We start from the raw sequence: 24,624 nt of genomic DNA on the forward strand, positions 1-24,624 counted from the left end.
AATTTACTTTCATTTGTTAATTTGTTTCCTTCATGTGACTCACAGGAGCTGTCCTGGCTTGATTCCACATGCCCGTTCCCTTTATACCAAGACCCCTGTTCAGACACAAGAGGCGACGCAGCGAAATTCAAGTGTTACCCCTGTCATTCCTGCCTTACGAAGTACGTTCTATACCCCAAGTTCCAGATGTGATTTCAAACTAAAGTGTGTGTGTGGTTTTTTTTTTTTTTTTTGAATAAAATTACAAAACAAACTATGAATCTGGGGACAGAAGAGGAAGTTGATAACACAGGTACCACTGCTGACATGTATGTTCTATTCACCCGAACAATGGTGGATAAAGGACATTTTTGCAAAACTGTAGTTACCTTTGAAATGCATTAGCAAAACTTAAAGATCTCACAAGGTAAGCCCTCCTTTGCCTGTGGGACTTCCACTACGGGAGAAAAGTGAAGCCTTTGTTATCAAAACCAAACCATACCACTGCAGTATTAGTAAACGAGAGGAAAAAAAAAAATCAGTGACAAATTGCTTGATTCATTGTCAATGCCGGTGCCTACAGGAGAGGAAGGGCACTCTGGGGCCATTTTAGGTCCATAGCATATCTAATTCCATTCCTAAACTCATGCTTTCCTTAGTATAACTTTCACTATCTGTATGAGGGAGAGGAAAAGAGGCAGCAAGACTTTTCTAAGGTTAACTGGGTGCATTGGAAAAAAGGGGGAAAAATGAAGGTCATCTGGGAGGACTTTTGAGGAAGGAAAGAAATGCCTGAGGTCTAGTTAAATAAGCTACGTGAAAAGAGGAGAAGGAATGTTTTGTGGGAGTGATTCCCTTCTCAATAAGAAGAACCAGCGGGCGGACAAGATGCGTAGTCAGCTCAGGCGTTCCCTACATGGCCCACAAGGTGATACTGGGACGCCCTGAGCCATGTCCATAATCAGTGCTTTCAATGGTTAACTTGCTGTTCACAGTCATGGAGGGTCTACTGGGTGCTAGGCACTAGGGACACACAGAGGACAGACAGAGTCTGAGACAGGTGATACAGAAAAAATAATCGGTTCTCTGGGGAGAGTCTGATCACATTTCAAACATGTTAAGTTTGAAGAGCTTGGGCAGAGCCATGGCAAAGTCCAGTGGGACAGAAGACACATGCACTTGGTGTCCCGGAAGTCTCATCTGAGTATTCAAATAAAGGTACACCTGCAGCGATGAGCAGAGAAGAGGTCACTCAGAGCAAGTGTGCAGGATAGTCCACTTCCAAACTGAGTGTGCGTGGAGAGATTGTTCACACAGATCCCCCCCATCCTCCCTTAATTCTGACTCAGGACTGGGGTTAGACCTCAGAATTTACATTTCGAGCCAGCTCCCAGCAACTGCTAAGGTGGCCTTCTGTAGATCACACTCCAAGCAGAACGAGGAGAGAGTGGAAGGACTATTGAGGGATCAGAGGAGAGGCTGGGCTACAGATGGATTTTGCTGTATCTGTACATTTTTGTTCTGTCATGGGAGGAAGCTACAGTAAGTAGATTTTGAAAGAACGTGTAGCATAAAAAAAATGGTTAAGAACCATGGGGATAGGCCTGAAGAAATGAGGGCTAAAGAAAAAAAATGGTATTTCTAGGGTAGGTAGAGACAGTAGATCCTCTAAGACCAAGCAAAAGAGGCGCAAGAGAAAGAAGGAAACTCCACAGAGAACAGTATCAAGGAAGCTAAAGTAGGAGAATTTCAAGATGGAGGGGTAATTTTTTTTTTAAAAGATCATTTATTTTGAAAGAGAGAGAGAGAGACAGAGTGTGAACGTGCATGGAGGGAGGGGCAAAGGGAGAGACTCTTCCGTGCTGATTCCGCGCTGACTGTGGAGCCTGACATGGGGCTTGATCTCATGATTCTGAGATCATGACCTGAGCCGAAACCAAGAGTTAGATACTTAACTGACTGAACCATCTAGATGTCCCAAGATCAGGGGGAGGGGTAATTATTAACCCCCCCCCAAATGACAACAACAACAACAAAAGCCCAAAAAATAAGAAGGAAAGAGACAGCTCCCAAATGGCAAAATTTTAAAAGTCCAAAATCGGGATCCCTTAGATTTGGGAACTTAAGGGAGATTTAATAAATCAGAGGGTCCAACAAACCATGACTGGCAGATGGGATGACTAAGATCCGACAAGCGGGAGTTCCCTAAAATCTCACAGTTGACTCTTGACAAAAATATGCTCCTAGAAAAACACTCTTTTATTATTGTATCACATCATACTGTCTTGTCTCCCACAGGGACTTGTCTGGCAAGAATAGAACAGCTCCGTTGTTGTTGGGAGGGAATAATGTACTGGGGAAGGAGAAAGGTGTGGCCTTAGGGTGGGTGAAGCAAAGGGAAAGGTGATACAGTATGTAAATATTCATTTTAATGGACAAATTATGTGCACCTGGGTTTCCCTAACAAAGGAAGTGACAGTTGCTGGAACAGGCCAGGATTCCATCTTTGATCTAGATATAATACAGACTAGCTCCAGAAGAGTTCATTCTACCATCAACAGGGATTTAGAATTCCAAATCCCAGAATTAGAAGTCAGACAGTCTAGTGATTTCATTCTACTACAGAAGCAGAAGATTCCACGTATCAAATTTACTGATGGTCGATTAGTGATATGGTTCATGCCCGCAATGATTCCTCAAACATGCAACAAATATCAGAAACCAGCAAATGCCTTTCGTTGTGGACAAGGGATCTAAAGTTGGACAAGAATGGGTAGAGACCCAGACAAAACCAGGTGACCTGAGTTTGACCACTCATGTTCTGTTTTCCTACAGTTAAGACTGGAACAATCTTCACTTGGGTCAAAGTACCTGAGGAAGGTCAGAGTTGCAAGGGTTGGTATTTCCAAGGCTTCTGCCAAATCCCCCACAGCTTGTTGGGCAGGCCCTGGAGAGCCCTTCATTGCACATACTCTGTGTAGAGGTCTGTATTCTGAATGGACCTAACTGGGCTTAGTTAAGCACCGATTGATGGGATCAGCACCCAGTAGGGAGTAAAAGAAGCCAGGATTCAAGTCAAGGAAGCACAAATGCTCAGTTGATACAAAACAGCATCGAGTTTGCTTGCAAAATGCTAAGCAAAGTTTCTCACTAGAGTAGGCTTCTTTCCCCCCTTCTCCCACCCCTGTTATGGAAATGCCAGTACACAGAGTTTTTTTGCAGGAGACGTATATTGGCGGGACTTCCTCTTCTCTGACAGCTTTCAGATCTATCATTACTGTTCTCAACTAGAGACTAGGGACGGTATTTGAGGTTCAGATGAAAAAAGTTCTGGATGGATCCCTTGAGTAGACGAAATATACATATGTGTAAATATTGCCTACTTTTCTACTTCATGCTAATGCTGAAGACTCCAGGTCAATAAAAATGTTTTACCATGTACCTTTCCATGTCAACAGGCACCTGTTATGATTATCACTCTTTGGGGAAAAGGGGCACTCAGTGACATTTTGCACAACTGTTCCAATGCAATCATAGTGACACGTTAAAATCCCCACACTCTATCAGTTACAGAGTGAGCACGTCAAGAGAAGACATTTGTGTCCCTTTCACTGAAAAGTTCCACTCACTGACTCTGTCCTGGGTTGAGTGCAAGATGGGCTAAGGCATAGACTGTGTTTGAGAAAATAGTATGAGAAATGCGGATACTTTCCAAGGACAGCCAAGAACCTTGACCCATTTTTGAAGCAATGGGGCGTTCAATGGGAAGAACCCTATCCCTGTTTGGCTACCGGCATCTACTTCTCCACTCTGGCTGGTCCCTCTCAAGTTTGTCCAAGTACTTACCTAGAAACTCTCCCACTTAAACACATCGAGTGCTTACCTTGACATGTTAGGGTTTTAGCAAATGGACCTTGCAAGGCATAAAAGCTCAGTAAAGCAAAACCTCCAAGACTCTGCCATGTGGCTCTACCAGACCCAGGCTAGCAGGTCTTTGGAGGGCTCCTTACCTGGGACACTGTGATGCCACACTTCTTGGCTAACTCCTCTTTGGCTTCCTCACTGGGGTAAGGGTTGCTGAGATGGGAATAGAAATATTCATTCAGGATTTCCGTCGCTTGCTTGTTGAAATTCCGTCTCTTCCGCCTTCATAAGGAGAAAGAAAAGAATGACAAAAAACATTCACACCTAATAGATATAAAAAGGGAGAGACGAGGACCTACTTTGTGAAAAGGCAAATTTTTGAGCAAAAAAGTGGATTAGAGGAAATTTGCACCAAGGGGGTGGATGTCAAAGCCATCACTGCAAGTATCCGTTTAAGGACAGACTGTGCACTGACCAGAACAGTCACTAATACTTGTCCTGGGTGGAGAGGAACATGGAGTTTCAAAACTCAGCCACCTTGGCGTTGAATCCTGGACCCACTAAATGCCAGCGGGGGATCTGGGATGCCTCTCCAAGCCCCAGCTTTTTCAGCCGAGAGTGGACAGTCACGCTGGTCTTGCAGAGTGATGGTAACTGGAAAATGAAGCCATACATGGAGGGTACTTTGCGGTGCCCGGTACGTGGCGAATGCTGGGTGACAGTCTCTCTTCCTACCGGGCTCCAGGCTTCGGACCTCACCCTTTAGAGCAATCGATTCAAATTATTCATTTTGTACAACTTGTGAGATAGCTACGGTTCTTCCTCTTTCCCAGTGAAGAATGGAGTCCAAAGGTCATTCAGCTTGCGTGTCACAGAACCAAGGTATGAATTCCGGTGCACGTAATTAGAAAACCCAACCTCGTTTTTAGGTACAAATTGCCTCCTGGAAATTACAGACTCTGGAGCCTTAAGTTAAAAATAAGTTATTATTTTCCTTTTATTCCCTTCCCAGGTAAATGCATACAGCATTTTCTAAAGGCATCTGGGGAAGAGGGTATGCAAGGCATGGACACTGGCCCACTGGACTGCGCAACCTCCCTCAGAAGGAGACAAGGAGCACTAGAACAGCTGCTAAATGGTAAAACAAAAGCCCATCGAAATCTCTTTAATACACAGGTTGCTGAAAGGAAGAGAACCACGTTTTGAATAAAAGCATTTTCTTTTTTCAAAGTGCTAATTGAGCTAATTTAAAGTGAGAATCACTTGACTGTCTCCTCACAGCTAAGGCCTGTAGGCAGGTTGGGGGGAGCTGTTTGGGGAATCCAGGCTCACAGCAGAGGCTGGCTGGACCTCCTTGAGGCGGGAGACTGGATCTTTAAATCAGCTCTTTTAGCACTTCGCCCTTCTTGCTTTTATCAAAAGCTTTTTCCTTATGGAAGAGATTTCCAGAACATCCTTGGTTACGCCAGGACACAGGATTTCCCGATTTAGCCTAACAGAAAGCACGGAGCAGCCTTGCTAGACAAGAAATTCAGCTAATATTGTATTTTCAGGGTCCCACTTGGATTAATTAACACAATAAAGTGCCTGATTTTACCGGATGAACACCATCTGTCCATAGGTATTAACCACATCTGTCCAGACTATGCCAAGCCCAAGTCACTTTTCCAAATCATGCTGAGTTTCTGGGTCACCCAGCATCAGAAATTGGATGGAATAGATTAAAAAAAAAAAAAAAAAAAAAGAGCCCAACTCAGAAAATAGGCATTTGTTAAAAGTCCTTGCCTGGTGGGAATTTGGGGAAGATAGCCAAGTGGCTAACGTGGGCTCCAGGCTTTAGATAACCTCTGGCTTCTTCTCTGCCTAAATAAAACAGTTGTCTTGGGCCTGGGGAACTGGACCCTGAAGGCTCCCTTAATTGGGAGAACCTCGGTTCATTCATTCAGCTGTCTGCATTAGCATCCCACTGTATTTCTTGGGAGTCTTCCAACTGAGCTCAAAGGAAGCCTCTCTGGAACGAGCTGGTGATTTGGGGCTGGAGCCGACCCGCTGGTCCCGACTCTCTTCTCACAGTGATGAGCAACCTTCCCTAGGTGGTCTCATCCACTCTTGATGGGCTTCCTTATCACCACTCCCAGTGGCTGTCTCCATGGAGAGCCTTGGAAATCCCAAGATCAGGACTTTTCAGACTTCAGAAAACGTAGTGCAAATGAATCACTTCTGATGGGAAGGTTCTTTGAGCTAGACACCTGGCTTTGGCTGGAAGTGGGATCAGCTTGGTGAATTAACATTTGTGACTCTGAGCCCATCAAAAGCCGTGGGAGTTGGGGATCTGGGTTTTTAATGGAAGGAATGTGGAGGTGGAGCAGATGGATAAACATGTACTGGATAAATGCGGCATTTTAGGAATGAAACTTTTTGAGTCAAGTGTGGGCGGAGCAGGCGCCACAGGCACAGTTGCTAAATACCAGATGTGTTACCCCCCTGCCCTGTCCACTCTCCTAAGAGTCGCTGCCTGTCTCCCACTGCACTCCCCAGGCACTTCAAACACACCCCGTGTCTCCAAAACTGGCATCGCGTTTCACCCAGACCAGCTCTATTGTCTTCCTTCCCCGTGTTACCACAGACACGGTTCCGTGTATGTAATTTGTTCATTCATTCATTCCAACATGTGAGGACCTAGCAGGTGCCAGAACCCAGGGGTGGTTCTCAACCCCTCTTGCTGTCTTACCTTCATCAGATGATGGGTCCCACAGCAAGTCCTGCCAGTTCTATTCTATTCCAGCCTATTGTTGCTCGATTTTTGAAATGGGTTCAGAGAAGCCACTGTCTATCATGTAATGGTCTGGCTAGGGTTGCACGGCGGCACTTTTGGCAATGAGGGGTAATGTTCTAGATCTCTGCTGCCCAGTCTAGAAGCCGTGAGTCTGCGTGTGGCCACTGAGCTGCTCAAACGGAGCGGGTGTAACCGGAGTGGCAAATTTTACTGATTTCAATGTAATTCATTTAAAATTAATTTAAATTTAAAAATCAAATAGCCACTTACTAGACAGTGCAACTCTAGACCAATGCATTCCAGAAACACTTTCTGGAAGGTGTGAACTCACAGCCCTGCCACGCACCATCAAGGGCATGAAATGTCTCTCAAACCTCTTGCTTTCATATATTCTGTAATGTACCAATGTTTACCTTAAAGAAAAATGACCTTCCCCTGCATATTTGAGTAAAACAGGGATGGTACTTCATACTTATTCTGTGTTCACCCGTTTGAGGGGCACAAACTTAACTGTGAGGTCCTACTGCGTCTCTTGTCCCATTCAGCTCATCTTGAAAAACAAGCATTAGAGTAATTCTCTCAAGCCATGGATTTGATCATGTTACTAATAATAGTAACAGTAATAATAATAATAAAATATAAATATGATAAATAAAATAATAAATAATATATAAGGTGGTGTTCCTTAATATATAAGGAAGTACTGTGTGAATTATGGCATGAATACCATATTCCAAACACTATCCTAAGTTTTATTTTTTCTTCATATTATCTTATTTATTCCTGCATATGGGATTAGCCCCATTTTACAGACAAAAGTCCTGGGGCCACTTAACCCGCCTTACAGAGGTTGCCAGAACTTGAATCCAAGCAGGCAGTGGGAGAACTTACACTCTAAAGGGCTGTCTTCCCTCCTTAAAGAGTTCTAATGGTTTCTGTTACTTCTTAGGGCAAATCCGGAGTCTTCACGCGTATAGTTAAGGGTCTTCAGTGGACCTGTCCTGTCCCCACTGCCTCATTCCCCCCAGTCCTAAACACGCTCTGCACGATTTCGTCCAGCCACGGCATATGCTAGCTTCTCCGTGCCCCAAGGACACTCGTGACTTACATGGCTGTGCCTCTTCCCACCAACCCATGTATTGCTCTCCCCCAGCATTTGCCACAGGTTTACCCAGGTCTCCCCAGCTACACACCACGTTCCTCGAGGGTGGGAGCCACGTGTCACTCGTCTTTGAAACCCGAGCACCTCACACATCATAAGGATTCCAGCGAAGTAATGCTTGTTGGTGTTGGCTTACGTTGTTTCACTTTGCCCACGGTCGTCTCTCTGTCTGGCAGACACCAGGCTGGCTCTGGGATCCCAAACTGTCTGCCCTCTCCCGTGTTCTGCCTCCCGCTCAGGCGCGGAGGTGATGGGAGTACTTCACGAGGAATGCGCCATTTTGTGTTCCTTCGTAAGAGCATCTGTTTGTCCCACACCGCTGTGAGCTCCTGGGTGGTAAGACCCACATTTAATGTGTTTTTTTTTTCCCTCTTAGTGATTCCAGTGGCTACTCCAGCGTCCAGCAGAGTAAAACTCAACGAGATACGTCAATCTAAATGCCGGCCAGTGGGCCCAGGCCTCGCCGCATGTCCTTCTCTCTGGTTGCCTGCCTTCCACTTTACTGCTTTGTTTAACGTAATCCCTCTCTTGGGGTGAAACGCAGCTGGGGTGAATCCCAGCTGTTTAATCCTCTTATTGTTGTCTCCGGCAAAATGTTATTGAACAGAAGCCCAAATTATTGCTTGAAAATCATTAAGAGGGTTTCTAAGTTCTCTCTCCCACTTTCAATTGAGAAAATGGTGTTGGTGGTCCTGACGAAAACTTTACCAAGTTGGAGAGCACAAGGTTCGGTCCGCAGCATGGGATAATAAGTGTCGCATGAATGAAGGAACAGATGGATGGCTTTTTTCTTCTGGCACAGTTAAGTCAATGTAAGGAAGAGAAAGAGTATGACTCCAGTGGACGAACCTGGATCAAGTGCTCAGCTGAGCAGTATGGAAAGTGGAATCCTAAGAAGGTACCAGACTCTAGCCTGGCATCGCCGCCCTCCCTGGAGCGTGGGTGGGGCTGTGACAAAGAAAGGGTGTCCGTCCTGTGTTTAGGGGAGATGAGGCTAAAGCCTTAAAATGGTGAGATTCTCTTGTTGGCTTCCAGGAACAAAGCAAGCAGCCAAGCCGTGAGCTGGTCAGGGAGGGGGTGGCTTCTGGGAGCTGAGGACCGCAGTCCCACAACCACAAGGAGCTGAATCCTGCCCACAGCGGGGAGGACCCTGAGCCTCCCCACGGTGAGATCACGGCCTCCGCTGACATCGGGATTAGAGCTTTGCGAGGCTAGGGCAGAGGATCCCGTTCAACTGGGCCCAGACACCCAAATCACAGAAACTGTTTCATTAATATCTTTGTGTTCTTTTAAGCTGCCAGATTTGCAGTAATCTGTTACCTCAAGAGGAAACGGAGACCAGGACATACCCGTGACATTACAAAGACTAATCCTCTTACTAAGTCAAACTCCGCTTGTATTTCACTTGTCTTCCACCAAATCTTTCACCGATGAAGCCCTGCCCACCAGATGCACAGGGGGCTATGGGCAGGTCTGGGAGGTCTGTTTGTGGAGCTCCTCTCCAACCACAGAGGCTGGAAGCAATGACAGGAACCACTCCCACCACGAGGTCTGGGTAAACCTTTCTGTTCTAAGCTCAGAAAGCCATTTGCTCAGCCTCGGGCTGGCATTGGGAGTTATACTCTTTCAACGATACCAAATATGCCCTCAAAATAAATTCTGGTAACACTGACAACAGCTTAGTTGTTTTAATTTGGTGCCTTGGCTTAGAGGCACTGACTCAAAGGCTGCAACCAAAGTGGCAAAGAGACCCTCTCGTAAGTGATTGTCCCTCTGACGCCAGCCAGAACCACCTAGGCGAGGGCTGGTGGAAGCGGCAGGAACGTGTGCAAAGCTCACCCGGTTCTGAGCCTGACCTTCCTCTACACACAGCACAGTTACCATGAGCAGAAATTCATTAAGACGGTGACTCCGCCTCTCCTTTCTCCCCGGGTTCTCTCTGGACGAGAATCCAGTCTGGGCCCCACTTTTCTCTTTTTTCAATATCTACCCACATAAATACCAACTCCAGAATTTTAACTAGAGGAGTTGCCATGGGGATGGAAGCAACACACGCAGAGGGGCGGTAGCTGCTGCACGGGCAAAGGACCCAGACAGAGGCCACCAGTCACTTGCGCTCTGCACTCAGCTTGCTTTCAAGAAGCTGGGTTGGCAGCAGGCCCCGAGGCGAGGGAGATGCACAGGCGCCCTGCTTCAGGGAGACTCTGCCTCCCCCATCATCACCACACGCAGCTGGAAAAAGCCCTCTTCGTGTGAACTTTCTCTTGACGTGCCCTGTGGAATTCTGGTGGCCCACGATACACCTTGCTAGCTGGTACTCTCATCTCGTATTCCATGTGACCCAAAACACACTGAAGAAAATGGGAGTTTAGGAGATGCCAGGGAGTTTTAAAGGTCTGTGGATTGCAACAACCACAGCTGTGAACAGAGAGAAATACAGGTAAGAGAGCTGAATAATGCATGAGTTTGGGGGTAAACAACTTGTACAAGGAGCAGTGAATCTTTCCATCTCATTGACAAGGGACAAAACTGTAGATCATGAAATGGCATACGACGTTGACACGTGTGCAGTTCTAATAACTAAAACCAGAGCCTGGGATGATTATTAGGAATTGGAGTAATGAATGGTGAAACCTGCAGGTACAGAAGCGGCTAATCTGAGATGGTGGTTGATGGCGAAGGGCGTCCACACCCTGTTAGGTCACATGTGCACACGTCCACATGTCTGCTCGATCAATGATTAAAACCCTCCTCTCAGGTATACGAAAGACACGATTATCACCAAGTTGCAGGCTGCCTAGCAGAAATTAAAGAAACTGGAGGGATCTGGATCAATCCACTGGTCTAGAGAGTATGGACCAAGAACTGATTATTGGTTCTCTGTTCTCAGTTTTTAACTTTAAGATGACCTCTTTTTCTTTAAAGTATTTTATTTATTTGTCTCAGAGAGAGAGAGAGAGCATGATCAGGGGAGAAGGGCAGGGGGAGAGGGAGAAGCAGGCTCCCCGCTGATCAAGGGGCCCAATGCAGGACTCGCAACCCCAGGACGCCCTGGATTGTGACTGAGCAGAAGGCAGATGCGTCACCAACTGAGCCGCCCAAGCATCCTGAGGAACTTTCTATCCAGTTTCTTCGACTGAATTCTATGAACTCACAAGTGAGTTCATGAGTACCAATGCCAGATGGAAAACATCAAACCTTGATTGAAAATTTAGTGCCCAGCAGACCAGCCCCTGCTCCTCGGGGCCCTATTCATCTTCGTGCTCCTGAAACTTAGCCCAGAGGATGCCACATGGTGATCTACTTGCAAATACTCATTGAATTGAACTCAGTGCACTCTCTACCTGTCTGCAGTGTGGAAAAGACCTCAGGTCTCAAACCGCACCATCTTTCTAGAGAGCCTGGGTCACTGCAGCGTCCAGTGAGCCCGCCACAGCCTGGGGCTCTAACACACACTGGGAAAAGGGGTACTGAGCGGGACGAGAACGCTGCCTTTGCTCTCACCCCACTCACTCGTCCCTGCTCCTCACTCAGAGTGAGCAGCGGGGGCAAGAGAAAGCGTCCTCTCTCATCACCCCGTTTCCTGTTCGGAGCGGTCCAAAACCAGTGGCTTGGGCAGTCGTCCTGCAGCCTCTCTCCCAGACTCCCTAGAAGCTTGTGCAGGTCGCCCTTCCATCTGGCCTTTGACATGGTGAAAACGCAGCCTCTAGAGAGGGCCAGGTGTGGGTCCCAGCCCTGCAGCCGGGATCCCCCCAGGGGACAGGAGGCTCTATCAGGTGACTCACCTCGCGTCCAGAAACCGGGAGCGCAGGATCATGACGGCCTCGCACGTGCTCTGTTTGAGCTGCATCTGGATGGAGCTGAACTTGCGGTGAATGATGCTGACCATCCGCTCGATCTCCTTCGGGGAGATGGGCCTGGTCCGGCTCTGCTCCCGCAGGAGGTTCATCACGTGGGTGGTAAACTCGTTGCACGCCTGGAACGGCAGGACAGTAAACACCGGCGCATGGGGAGGGTCTGGGCCTGGATGGAGGGCCGCGTGGGCTTTCCTAGAGACTCACACACGTGGAGACACCCCAGCTAGTCTACGGGGGTTTTGTCACATCGGAGGGACAAAAGAAGTTCCTGGCCTGAAAATGCCTTGCATCCTGTTTGGTTCTAACTTTGGCCACAATTCAGATTTTTCTAAAAGGGTAAAGAGAAGTCTTAATCGTCTTTTTTTTGCATGATTTCCCTACAGTGGAAGGGGAGAATGTGAATCCCAGGGTAAAATACACCCCACAACCCTTCACCCCAATGTTAACAGCTGAAGAAAGCTTGGGGTCAGACACGGCATGAACGTCTACCCTGCTCATTATCTCTGATACAGCAGAACCTCCACATGTCCATCTGGGGTTGCATCATCAGCCAAAAGAATGGAATCAGGAAATTAAAGCTAACCCTTCTGAGAGACATCACATCCACCTGTGTCTCCTTTCAGTTTTATCACAAGAATTCCCACCTCTGCTGACCTCTTGAAGACCCACAGCACAAACTGGAAATCTGTCCTCAGAGGCCTTGCGGGAATGACATCAAGGTGCTGGGGGATTCAGGAGCCATCCCTGCAAAAGGGCGCGCTCTCCCGTTACACCCACAAGCCATCCGCTCATGAGGTGAGGTTAAAGTTCGCTTTGCCCCTCTCCTATTCTCCAGGCGAGTAAACCCAGGTGAGTAAAGCCCAGGGAGAGGGGAGGCTTTTTCCTAAAGCACGCAGCAAAAAGGGAGCAGGTGAGTGAGCCTGAGCCTGAACGCCTCCTAACCCAAGCTGGGGATTTCTGTCCTTTCTCAGGGCCCAAACTTGCTCCTCTGAACACCACTGGCCTTCCTCGTGGTGACAATAACTCAGCATCTCAAGTCTGCTTGCCTCAGCAGAGCCGTCAGTCGGAAATATCTAGTCACGAGTTAACTGATGGCAACATTATAAAACTGTAGTAGATTTGTAACGAAACAGGCAGGCAGTCTTTTACGAAGAACTAGGGACTCAAAGGGCTCCAACTTAATACCAATCCCAGAAACACTCTCGTTTATGGTAACACCACACCGCCACCCTCCTTACAGCGCAAAGCCTCTCCTGTCTGTCAGGAACGCAGTAATGATGACACAGTCACTCCTCAGCTCTCGAAGAAATCCTTCCAGGTTGGTGGGCCAAAGATACCTAGGCAGACGTATCCACCAGGCTGTGTCTACACTGGGAGTGAGAGGCCTGGTCTTTGAGGCCACCTCTGTGAGTGTCTGAGCAAAGCTTTTCACTACCCAGGGCCTCATTTTATTCATCTGAGGGAAGGGACTCAATCATTCCTACCCTTGAGCCAGGCCAGCAGCCCCTATGGTCTTGTCCAGCGGGATGCAGATGGAGTCCCTCATGCTCACGAACACAGCAGAGTGGGTGACAGGGGCCAGGATGGCCTGCAGACAGATGCTGCCTCCGGGACTCACTTTGCTGTGAGACCTCAGAAAGTTACTTAACCTCTCGGGGACTTGTCTCCCTTATTTGTGAAACGGCAGGGTCGGGGGGTACCCACCTCAAAGGGTACAGTGAGGCTCAGAAGAGCCATTAGGTGTGTGTCTGGCTGTGTAAGGATGCATCTGGGCGCCAGTTTCCCAGAGTCACGATCACCTTCTTTCTACCCCACGGGTACTTGTGGAAGGTTAATCCATAGATCGGGTCCATCTAGCATTCTGCTCTCCACTAAGAAAATTACTACATAAACTCTGCATCTGTATGATCAGCTTCTTCTCTGGCAACCCACCCTCCAATTGTAAACAAAGGGAAGGACACAAAACGTGGCATCGAGTCAATTCTAAGAGACCACGGTGTGGGAAGCGCAGGGCTAGGCACACAGCAAGCACATCAACCAGTTCTGTGTGCAAACTGGGCCCCTCGTTGGCCTGCAGCCTCCTCATCCAGGGTGGGGTGGGGGGGGGAAGGGGGGGCTCCAACGGGGGAGGAGCTGGGCGTGAGGAGTCATTGTTAAGTACATTCCTCTCTGCCGGGAAGCCCCAGCGCTGGGCTCGTAATAATGTGCTTCATTACAGGGAGTCAAAATAATCGCAATATCTGATGTTTATCCAAGACATTTTATCCCGGGGCCCTTTCCGCTCTGCCATAAACAGACAGTGGGGTCTTTCCACCCACCGCTGAGGTGGAACAAGGCAGCTGCCGAACAGCTGCTCCAAACACACAGCAGAGAGTGGAGACCAGTTCCAAGTCCACTTCAGATGGCCAGGACATCACAATCCAGGTTTCTCCGGGACCCAACCGATGCATACACCACATCCTCCTCAGATCCCACAAGCTTGCAGCTTTGGAAGCCGGGCTGCCCCCATTGGGTCAGGTGTTCCCGATATGAAAGGGACAGGAAGAGCTGGGGTGACAACGGCTCATTAACGAGACCCCTCACTGGCTGAGAGCTTCTGGGACGGGGTCGGGGGTGGGGAGCCTCTGCTGTGGACCGTGACTTTTGGGACCTCACACTCACTCCAGGTGCCCCTAGAGAGTTGAGGATTTCGAAGGGAAATCCTCTGAACCTTGCCCAAGTTCCAGGTCAAGGGCGTTTCTGGGAGCCACTGACGAAAGACCAGCCCTTCCAGGTGTCCTGCTCGAGATGCCAGAGTTTCAAGCTTCCCTCCTACCCTCTGGTTAGCCCGACTTCTTCCCTTCCTCCTTCAGACTGGATCTGGTGCCAATCCCAGCAAAGAACGTAACTGGGATTCAGGACCCTCTTAGCTGTGAACTGACTAACCCAGCCTGGGCTGTTAGTTAGCCCCGGCTATGCCCCAGCAGCATTACTTACAAAAGCTGGAGAACACTGCGAAGTGCCAAGAGTATCGTTTTCTTAAATACGGCTTGGAATAACACTCAGCCTTCTGACATCATGGCTTTGTCTATTACCAGACGCCAGTTCTATACCTTCCTACCTCCGTGATCTGCTGGAGAAGCGTTTTCCTAGCACCGTTTACTGACGAAAATAATTTCCTTCATTTCTTTCTAAAGAAAATCTCTAGGAGCTTTCTTTAATAACCTCAGGACGAAACAATGGCCAATTCGGGTAGGTGGTTCTTTATTTTTTTTTTTTTTGAGGGGTGGGGTTGACAAGGGCCATGGTAGCTAATTAGCAGAGCACTAACTGATGGCCGAGTTACCCCTCATTGCCGTACTAAGAACAAAACAAAACAAAAATCACAGAGTCAACGATTAATAACCCATTTGGCAACTTCATCCATCCAACCACTAAAGTAGAGAGTAACGTTTTTACTTTACTGAGGTTTCCTGATTTCATTTTTTAAAACCTTTTATTTATGTATTTATTTATTTATTTTAGAGAGAGAGAAAGAAAGAGCTCGAGCAGTGGGGGGAAGTGCAGAGGAAGAGAATCTCAAGCAGACTCCCCTGCTGAGCCCGGAGCCCAGCCCAGGGCTCAATCTCATGCCCTCAGCCCAAATCCACAGTGGGATGCCTCGCCAACTGAACCACCCAGGTGCCCCTGAGGTCTCCTGCTTTTAAAAAAGCTCCCATGAGGAGTGGCCACAGAAAAATGAACAAGACAAATCTCCCAGACATACTAGCTCGGAGCTTCATGGCCTAATGTTCCTACAACCCACTATTTATTATAATTAACAATATAAGCAGCACTAATAAATTACGAAGTGCCCAAAGTGTGTTAAGTAGGATTCAGTTCTTACCCCAAAAATGTCCATATAACTAAAGAAGTGATTTTTTTTTTGTATTTTTAAGAATAAGAGATACGGACGACTACCCCTACATACGTAATTTGTTCTTTAGCAATGGGAGGTTTTCCTGAAGTTTCTGATTTCCAAACTCTTTATTATTTAAAACAGGTAGAGAGTGAGGAGACGTTTTTGATGGAGAATATTATTACCCCTAGTGTCTCCTAGGTATCAATTATCAAACTTGTCCATGGAAGTCACAGAGGATAATCTGGCTCCTTCACTGTTCAAGCAAGTCACACTCTCTCTGTATGGAGTGCTACTCGTCAGGTGGGGTTCCAATGAGAACCCTCAGACCAAGGGTCAGAAACTGGATTCCAGGGCCATCCCTGTCCCTCACTGGATGTGTGACCCACATACACAATGTAAGCCCTCCGATCTCTACCTCTTTGCCTGTGTCAAAATGGAGACGCTGACCGTGCCTGTCCTGGGTACCCAACAACAACATGACCTTGAGCAACAAGGGCAAGTGTGTCGGCAAAAGTTAGCAGTCAGTTGTGCGTTGCTGCGAACCTGAGCTAAGAATAGAGCCAGTTTTCAACAGCTGCCTGGCTAACATCCAACCCCGTCATGGGTTTAGAGGCGGGAAGGACTTGCTCTGGGCTCTCCTTGTACCTCTGGAGTGTGCTGGGACTATCTAGACCTGCCATCCAGGTCTGGATAAATTGTTTTGTCAGAAAACCAGGCTTCGTTTTAAAGGTAAGGTAGGAATGGCACTGAGTATGGAGAACTCAAGAGGACAGCTAGGGACCTTTACGGGAAATGTCTCTCTGTCTTCCCAAACTATCCTATAGGTTACGGCCGACTTTGAACTCTAAGTCAGATCTAAGTGATGGATCAGGTTAGGGAACCTTCAGGAAGCAGTCAGCTCTCTGGAAGCTCTCAGGAAGTGTCTACCCGAGCCAACACTGTGGCAAGGACATTTGTTCTTTCCCGAGAAGGCGAAGGGCAATGACTCACAGGTTCTTACCATAAGATCGCTGCTATTCTCTTCCCCTCAAACCCTCCCTACGCCTATCTGATGGTTGGGTTTCACCATGCTTGGCTGCAAGCTTCACGGCAATTCCCTCCCACATCATAAAAGAAGGGACTAGGTAGAAATTCATTTCGAAGTTAGATAGGAGTGCAATAATGAAACTTTCTTCACTTTAAATTTTAAAATGCCCATTTCTGTTTTAAAATTTAAACTTTCTATTAAGTTTGCATTTGCCTTCTACCTAGACAGTCGCCTTTGTTTTTTTCTCCCTCTTCTTTTGTGACTCTTAGAAAAGAAGGGGAAACCAAAAAGCTAAGAATTCAATGAAAGTGAGTTAACTGTTGGATTTCAGGATAATGTTACATCCAACAAAGTGACAATAAATGTATCCATCACCTACTGATGGAAGAAAGGACTCCTATTCAAGTAGTATCGCTCGTGCGGACCCGAGGAAGCAGAAATGACACATAGAGTTCCTTGTGCGTGCGTGCATGTGTGTGTGTGTGTGTGTGTGTGTGTGTGTGTGTGTGTAGGGGGAGGGTCCCTTGGCGAGAGCAGCTCTATTATAATAAGAGTACCTTACATTTATCTATTGCCTTGTCATTAAAGCCTCCCTATGCTCGCCTTCATATAGTTTTCATGGTCCTGTTATACCCTTGACTCCGAATTTATAGCTCTTGGCCATTCACCACCAGGTTTTGGGTAGACTATGTGAGCCACGGTGTCCCACAGACCATCAGTGGTGTGTGAGGACTGGAATCCAACTTTGTTGACTACAGGGGTGCCCTGAGCCCTTCTCTACTCTTCTTATGGAGGGAGGTGAATACTGCATCCGTATCACATACCAAATGAACATGTCTGACTCTCACTCGAGTGGAGTCTGGGTAGAGCAAGGGACTTTAAGGCTAAGTTTTTGTATCCTTTCCCATAGGATTCCAGGCGTACCCAGAAGATGAGGAATTTCCCCCCCCAGATAAGGAGCAAAACAAGGTTGGAGGAGTCCACCGACCTCCCCACAGGTCTGGGGTTAACTCTGCTAATAACCTTTCTCATCCTGTGAGACCTGGGCTGCAGGCCATGGGTGAATGTTCCAGAGCCCCAGCATCACCATTTCTTATACTGACTCTTAATTGCTTCCTGAGATCATCACGGACAAGTTAAGTTTTTCAAAAGCCATTATGGCCGGGGTGCCTAGGGAAGACTGAAGACTCGGCGGCCTCCCGTACGGCCAGGGGCTTGGTGCAGAAACACAGAGGTTGGTCCTGGGAGCTCTGCAAGCCCCCAGGGCCCATGGCTCTTCGGCCTCCTTCCTAAAGGGCCGGGGTGCCCGACGCCCCATGGCCGCGGTTACCTGCTCGTACTTCTCCAGCTCCGTGTGGTAGATCTGTCTGATCTGGGACAGCTTGGCTCTGTAGTCGGAGTGCTCCACTGAGTTGTCGGAGCCCGCGCCCCCCGAAGCCGCTGCCGCCGCCGCCGCTGCCGCCGAGCCACCACCCTTCTCAGGGCCTGCCACCCCCTCCGCCAGCAGCATGTTGTCCAGTCGCATCAGCTGGGGGTCTGTCGGCTCCTCCTCCTGGGCTCCCCGGATACTCAAGACTGCAGGGGGACACAGAGGAGGGGAGGGTTAATGGCAACCCACACGAGCACATGAAGCAAACAAAAAGCAATGTCGTGTCACTGGTGCAGCGAATGACCAAAGGGCTTGACATGTGGGAGGTGTACAAGGAGCAAAGGGCCGGGCCAGGGGGACTAGGAGGGGGAAAGAAGGCAAAGAGAGGCTGGCTTGGTTCCAGAAGTGCACGATGCTCCACTTAGGACAGTTACCCAGAACGGCCCAATTCCTGGAGGCAGACAGTGGAGGGGAATGGGGCTGGGAGTCAGTGTTTCACGGGGACAGTTTCCCATAGGCAAGAGGAGTGCTGAGTACATTTAATGTCATTGAACTATACCCAAGACATGAAAATCAGGTTAACTGATAACTCGTATTATGCAGGTATTACCACAAGAAATTTCAAAGGTGCAAAAAATTAAAAGAGCAGAAAAGAATTTTCATATTCATCCCCAAACTGCCAAATTTTTAATTCAAGGCAAGACATTTCCTTCTTTGTTTCTAATTTTAGATTTCTGTGAGTTTGTGGTTTTATACTCGTTAACTTTGTAACTACTTGATCAGCCCAAGTTTTCAATTCCAAAATGACCTACGCCACGTGAACCCAGTTGTTTGGACCGGAATCTTGAGACCTTTCTCCTAGACCAGCACGGAGAGTAGAAAAAGTTTAAAACAGCAAGAAGATCTATTATATGTCAGTTATTCTTCAAGAAAAAACAAAACAAAATAAGCAAATAAAAGAGCAGGAAGACAGACTGGCCATCAAGTGGTGATGTTTTCCTCTGGACACTGAGATCTCTTCATTCCGGGTGACGACTATCCTATTGGAAATGGGGGGTGAGGGGGGACTAGACAAGCTATTTCAGGTATTCAGAGAAATTATGTAGGATGGAGACTTCGATCAGTGATATGGCTGCTTTTTATTAAAACCCCATGGCCATCTGGGTCGGGGGAGGGGGGCTGGGACGGAAAGAGATCAAGTGTTTTAGTAAAATCAGCAGAAGAGCTAGGCAGTCTCTTTTTACTACCGTCATACAACCTGCTATAAAATAAATCACTCATCTAAACCCAGTTTAGCTGTCAGCAGCCAAGTCTTTGTTGAGAGGGAACACGAGAAGAATTTCCAATTAAAAAAAAAAAAATTGAAAAAAATTTGGGGTAAGGTAGGAGAAAGGAGGGAAGTGATTCCAGGCAGGGGAGAAGGAGCCACGGACAGGGACGGGGACGGCAGGGAGCGCCTGAACAACCGAGAATCAAGAGCTGTTTCCAGGTGGGGTGCATCTGGGGAGCCCCAGGAGGTGCTGCCCACTCTAGCTGTCTCCTGAGCCCTCGCACGACAGCCCCACACGGGCGTGACCATGACCTTGAGACGAGGGACGCCGAGATGTTCGGGGCGTCCCATCACGTACAATACCAACAGAACCACATGTTCCTGGCTTCCATCAGGCACGACAAGAACCAACCTTGAGCGTTGTTCAGAAGGATATCCCGATTCCTGTGCTGTGGGGGACCCTGCAAATGGCTTTCATGAAACAGCAGACAGTCAAGCGGCCCGGGAGCCACATGGGCCAGGAGTGGCGGCGAGGGGCAGAGGTGAAAGGCACCAGGAGAAAAGCAGTGAAGTGAGGATGGGGAGGGGTGCAGGGCGGGTCGGGGGAAGGTGGCTGGCCGGGGAGGAAAGGAGGAAGCCCGCACCTGAACACAAACATGGACCGCCTCTGAATTCAGACTCCTCTCCTCTCACACCCGAGTCCTGAATATTGTGCCCGCCTAAAGTAAAATCGCGTATCGGTGATAGCCTTGTGGAGGTTTGTGGTGGGGACATCTTTCCAGTGAAATCCTTCTTTCAGGAGAGGCACTGGGATGTTGCCCCTTGGAGAGGCTTTGGGTAACATTTAGTCGTGTTATTCTGTGCCTTGAATTCATTTACCCAAACCTCCAAAGTCCTCTGAAGAACCTATCACCACTCACAGAGGGTCCCTTAAGAAAATAATTCAATGCTCTACCCATTTCTTGAATCAGAGAACTCTCCAGTCCCTAAAGGTGCAGAAAATAATGGGACCACCTGAGCACCTGGCAGTGGAGCCCAGAAGCTCCTCCTTCCTCACCTCTACGGGTGACAACCCAACATTCGTGTGTGGGGTCTTCTGGGTGTTTCTCCACTGAATTTTATTTAGTGAATTTTAATTGCTTTATCAACAAAAACATTTAGGGGTCATTTCAAAGATTCACCTCCGGGCTATTCTTTATAAACAAATGTAATTATTCCACTTTAGCTTGGTCATTAAATAAACTGTGCAAAATTCTACTCTCTAATCTGCTCTACTGAATCTCGTGTTTCATATCCTCCACAAGGTGTTGAACACTCTAGGGGAGCAGACCCCCCAAAGCTGAGAGGAAACTGCCACCTTCCCCCCAACCCCAATGCCGAGCCAGTGGAAATGCCTCCAAGTGCGTCCTCCTGGTCCTTCCATAACCAAGCCTTTGTGCATGTGAAACATCTTATAATAATGTCTGGTCTCAACGACGGTGGCAAAGAGAGAAAGAGACTGGATCTGTCATCCCCCCAAGGCCAGCCTAAGATCCACTCATTCTGAGAGAAGTAGCAGAAGCAGAGATAGGCACCCACAGACCACAGTGCTGGCCCAGTTCCCTCCAGGCGCTGTGCTGGTAACCATGGGCCTTTCCTTCCAAGAATATGTTCCCCCTTGCAGAAGACCCCCAGAGCTTCAGCTACCCCTCCCCTTCACCTTTTCTTTCCAAGCATCAGTGCGATGCACAGACCACCCCTGCCAACTCTGCACACCCATCTCATTAACATTTTGTGGGGCTTGCAATCTAACTGGTCTTGAATAAAATAAGAAAGAAAATTGCTAAGACTAGCAAAGAATGCTAAAAGTTATGCTGCGGGCCCCTCACCCCCCAGGCAAGTTTAGGACAGTCAGAGAGCACAAAGCATTCCCTACACGGACTGTTTCCCCCACCCACATATTAAAGGACACATTTAGTTAAGGAGGAAAAAAAAAATAGTGCAAGTGTTAGCACTCCACTTAGCTTTTCTATCATTTTTAAATCCTGTAAGCAAATACTCTTTAAAAAGAAATTTGGATTTAATTAGATTTAATAAAATTGGTTTCCAAATGTGGCCAGTAAGAAACCGGTATGACAGAGTACGACACACCTTAACGTATATGACGCTTGCATTTATACTCGGAGCTCAGGGCGTAGAAATCGGTCCCAGACTAGAGACCTGATGAAGAGAGAAGAGTGTCAAGGCGGGGGGAGGGGAGGGCGGGGGAGGAGCAGTCCTCTTCGAGTTACGGTCTTCAAATTACACTGAAATCAGGGGCGCCTGGGTGGCTCAGTGGGTTAAAGCTTCTGCCTTCAGCTCAGGTCATGATCCCAGGGTCCCGGGATGGAGCCCCGCATCAGGCTCTCTGCTCAGCGGGGAGCCTACTTCCCCTCCTCTCTCTCTGCCTGCCTCTCTGCCTGCTAGTGATCTCTGTCTGTCAAATAAATACATAAAAATCTTTAAATCATCCTGAAATCATTCTAAAAAGAAAAAAATTCAGAATATGTCAGAATCCCATTATATATAATATATATAAACACACATATATATCATGTGTACATATATAGTGTGTATGTGTATAACATGTACATATAGTCTGTACACATATAGTATGTGCATATATGACATATATGTGTTATATATAATATGTACATATATAACATTTATATATATATATAGGATGTGTGTGTATATATATATGTAGCACGTGTATATATACAGAAACAATACAAACATAAAAGAGAACATTTTCATCTTCTACATCACATAGAAGATTCTGGTTCCGAGGGTCTTGGGCAGTGTCTGTGCACTTGCAGGAGGCATGGGTGGACCCATCTACCGCCTGCACTTTATTTCTACCCAGAAGGAGAATCCGCATGAACCATTATAAAAAACGGGTGTTGGGAATCGTGGACACGGAAACTGTTTGGCGAGTCGACTACAAAAAAAAAAAAAAAAAAAAAAAACCTCCAACATTAAATAAATAAATGAAAAGGGTGATATGTCTAAGCAGAACTGATGCTACCGATTTACTGCTCGAAGCCAGCACCCTGGTGTGCAGGAGACAAAATGATTATTTAAAAGCCCCTTTTTATCTCTGTGGCACCATGCAAGACTCAAATGAACCTTTCGCCAGGACACCAGAGATGTTAACACTCATCCTCCAAGATCCAATTTCCACCAGCGGAGCTGTTACCTAATCCAGCAACCATCACATATGATCAGGTTTCTGCCTCCCTGACGGGCGCCCCGTGCGCTCCCCTCCCCCCCAGGCTCCCCAGTCCAGCAGCTTTCGCTGAACCAGGTTTTAAAGGGCCAAGCCCCCTGTTTATGCCCGTGTGCACCAGGTTTAGCAGTCAGGAGTCAGGGCTGGACACGTCCACTGCCAGAAAATGTCATCAGCCGCAGTGGGCTTGCTATCCAGAGGACTTGCCCAACGAGGTCCTTAACCCTTTGGTGATGACTGTCAAAGGAGGAGTCAGTCTCCTTCTCAACCATCTACCCCCTCGTGCATGAGGCCCGTCAAGGCAGGTGAGTGATTTATGTAGAAACTGTCACAGCCCTTTGAAAAGCATCTGATGTCGCATCTACCTTGCTGCCGTGGCTGGCTGGGGGCGGGGAGAGGGGGGTTAATTCAAGGAGACTGTCACAGCGCTGTCGGAGCTGCTCTCACAACTGGTCTCCTGCTGTTTCTTCTTCCTTTATTTTTCTTCAGAGAAGAAGAAAAACAAGCCAAACCCAAAGGCATATTCAAGATCACTGGCAGGAGGGCTGTGGGCTGGTTTTTTGTCCTTGCCTGAACGGCGCGGATCCCAGGCAGCTCCAGCCGAGGCCCGCTAGAGGGCACTCTTCCTTCACCGAGGACCGGTGCTGCAGGGAGGGTCTGGCCGCTTCCAGTCCCCAGGTTAGGGGTGGGCAAGAGGTCCCCGCTTCCATGCAACTTCCACTGAGGGGCAGGTGGCGGGGGCAGAGCTACAGAGAGGGCTGCCTTCAGACTGGACAGCAGTCCAGGGACGGAAAGGTGGGCTGAGGGACAGAAATGTTTAGAGAGAGAGAGAGACATGACAGTGGGAGAGATAGAGACACAGGTGGTTTGAGAAAGAGCATGAGGTGGTCCCCAGGACGGATGCCCTCACACTCTCTGGCCAATGTCTTTGCTTGAACTTAAGCCCCACACAGGCTGTTCCATTGTCCGTGGGCTGGTCTTCACCACCCATGACCGGGAGGACCGTCAGGAGAGAGGAACCCTCCCGGGCTCACCCCAAGGCTGCTCTGCCGTCTGCGTTGGGTCAGAGCTCTGGAGAGAAGTGTGGGACGCAGATACGCTGAGCTTGCCTTTTTAGAAATAGAGGCAACTGCCTGCCTCCTGAAAATATCAGTCACCCCTCGCCTTTGCTCATGAAGTACTCGTGTGTCCTGAATTCTGTCGCCTTATAAAACCTGAAGGCCAAACCTCAGAGCAGAAGATGACAAAAGCAAGGTGACAGCAAAGTAACATTCCCAAAGTCAAAGCAAATGGGACAGAGGCAAGACTAGAACTCAGGTCTTGGATATTTTATTCTTGACAACATTAGGGTTCCACCTCTTCGTTCTTGACAACATTAGGACTCAGACGCTTTCACAGAGGGTGGCTAAGCAGGTGTGACATCAAAATGGGGTGTCACCCACCAGGTCTTTCGATGTGCAGATGGCGAGAAGAAGACAAGAGACGCATCAGGGAAGGCAGGGAGGGCTTCTCACGGACTTCTTAATTTTCTTTAAATTCCTTCAAATCGGATCCTCGTCAGATACCTCTTCCTGCTAATGGCTCCGCAGCAGAGCCGCTGGGCCATGTGACATGTGACGGGGTGCCCTCTTCTCTCTCAGCCAGAGAAATCCACTTACCACAGTCCTGTCCTGTTTCAGGTTTCAGCTCAGCACTCGCCTCCACGAAACCTTACCTAGTAACAGCCCAAAATGAGCTCCCACACCTCTGGGCCACCAGAACCCGTGCTGTCCACACCACGGCCACGGCGCATCGCAGCACACCTCAGGTCACACCCGCCGGCTCGCCAGCAAGGCCGTGAGCCCCTGAAAGGCAGCGAGGACCCGTCCTGCATCTGCGGATCCTCCAGATGGCCTCCCCAGCCTCTGGCACCAGGCGCCTATTCAAGCGTTTCTTCATATGCAAAAAGAGTGAAGGAGCGAAAGATGGGGGACGGTGTGACCCCAAGTCCTGTGCCTCAGCACGCCCTTAAGGAGGCAGTGGGTCCCCATGTGCCCCTCCCCTAGAGGCCAGTGACAGGCTGGAGCCCGGCCAACACGCTACTGGAGAGAAGGCCTTCTCCTCGGCCACCGCTGTCATTCCCACCTCAAAAACCTGCCTTTTCAAATCGGACAGTTCCAAACAGGCAAGTCTACGCTGTCATTTTAAGCCGGA

General features: G+C 48.3%; 1 protein-coding gene across 6 annotated transcripts in view; it reads right to left on the minus strand.

The window, feature by feature from the left end:
• The window catches only part of PBX1 (PBX homeobox 1), a 280,517-nt gene that overhangs the window by 39,188 nt on the left and 216,705 nt on the right, over nt 1–24,624 (minus strand). For 5 of the 6 annotated variants that reach the window (XM_032319341.1, XM_032319340.1, XM_032319342.1 and 2 more), the window contains 3 exons: nt 17,876–18,120; nt 11,567–11,757; nt 3,990–4,125 (listed from right to left, as the gene is read on the minus strand). In XM_032319341.1, the coding sequence (XP_032175232.1) occupies nt 3,990–4,125; nt 11,567–11,757; nt 17,876–18,120 (572 nt within the window). Of the gene's footprint in view, nt 1–3,989; nt 4,126–11,566; nt 11,758–17,875; nt 18,121–19,828; nt 19,974–24,624 lie in introns of those variants that run through there. The other variant, XM_032319343.1, reaches the window with a different exon arrangement.

The sequence above is a fragment of the Mustela erminea genome, chromosome 17, assembly GCF_009829155.1.
Source record: "Mustela erminea isolate mMusErm1 chromosome 17, mMusErm1.Pri, whole genome shotgun sequence".
Lineage (NCBI taxonomy): Eukaryota > Metazoa > Chordata > Mammalia > Carnivora > Mustelidae > Mustela > Mustela erminea.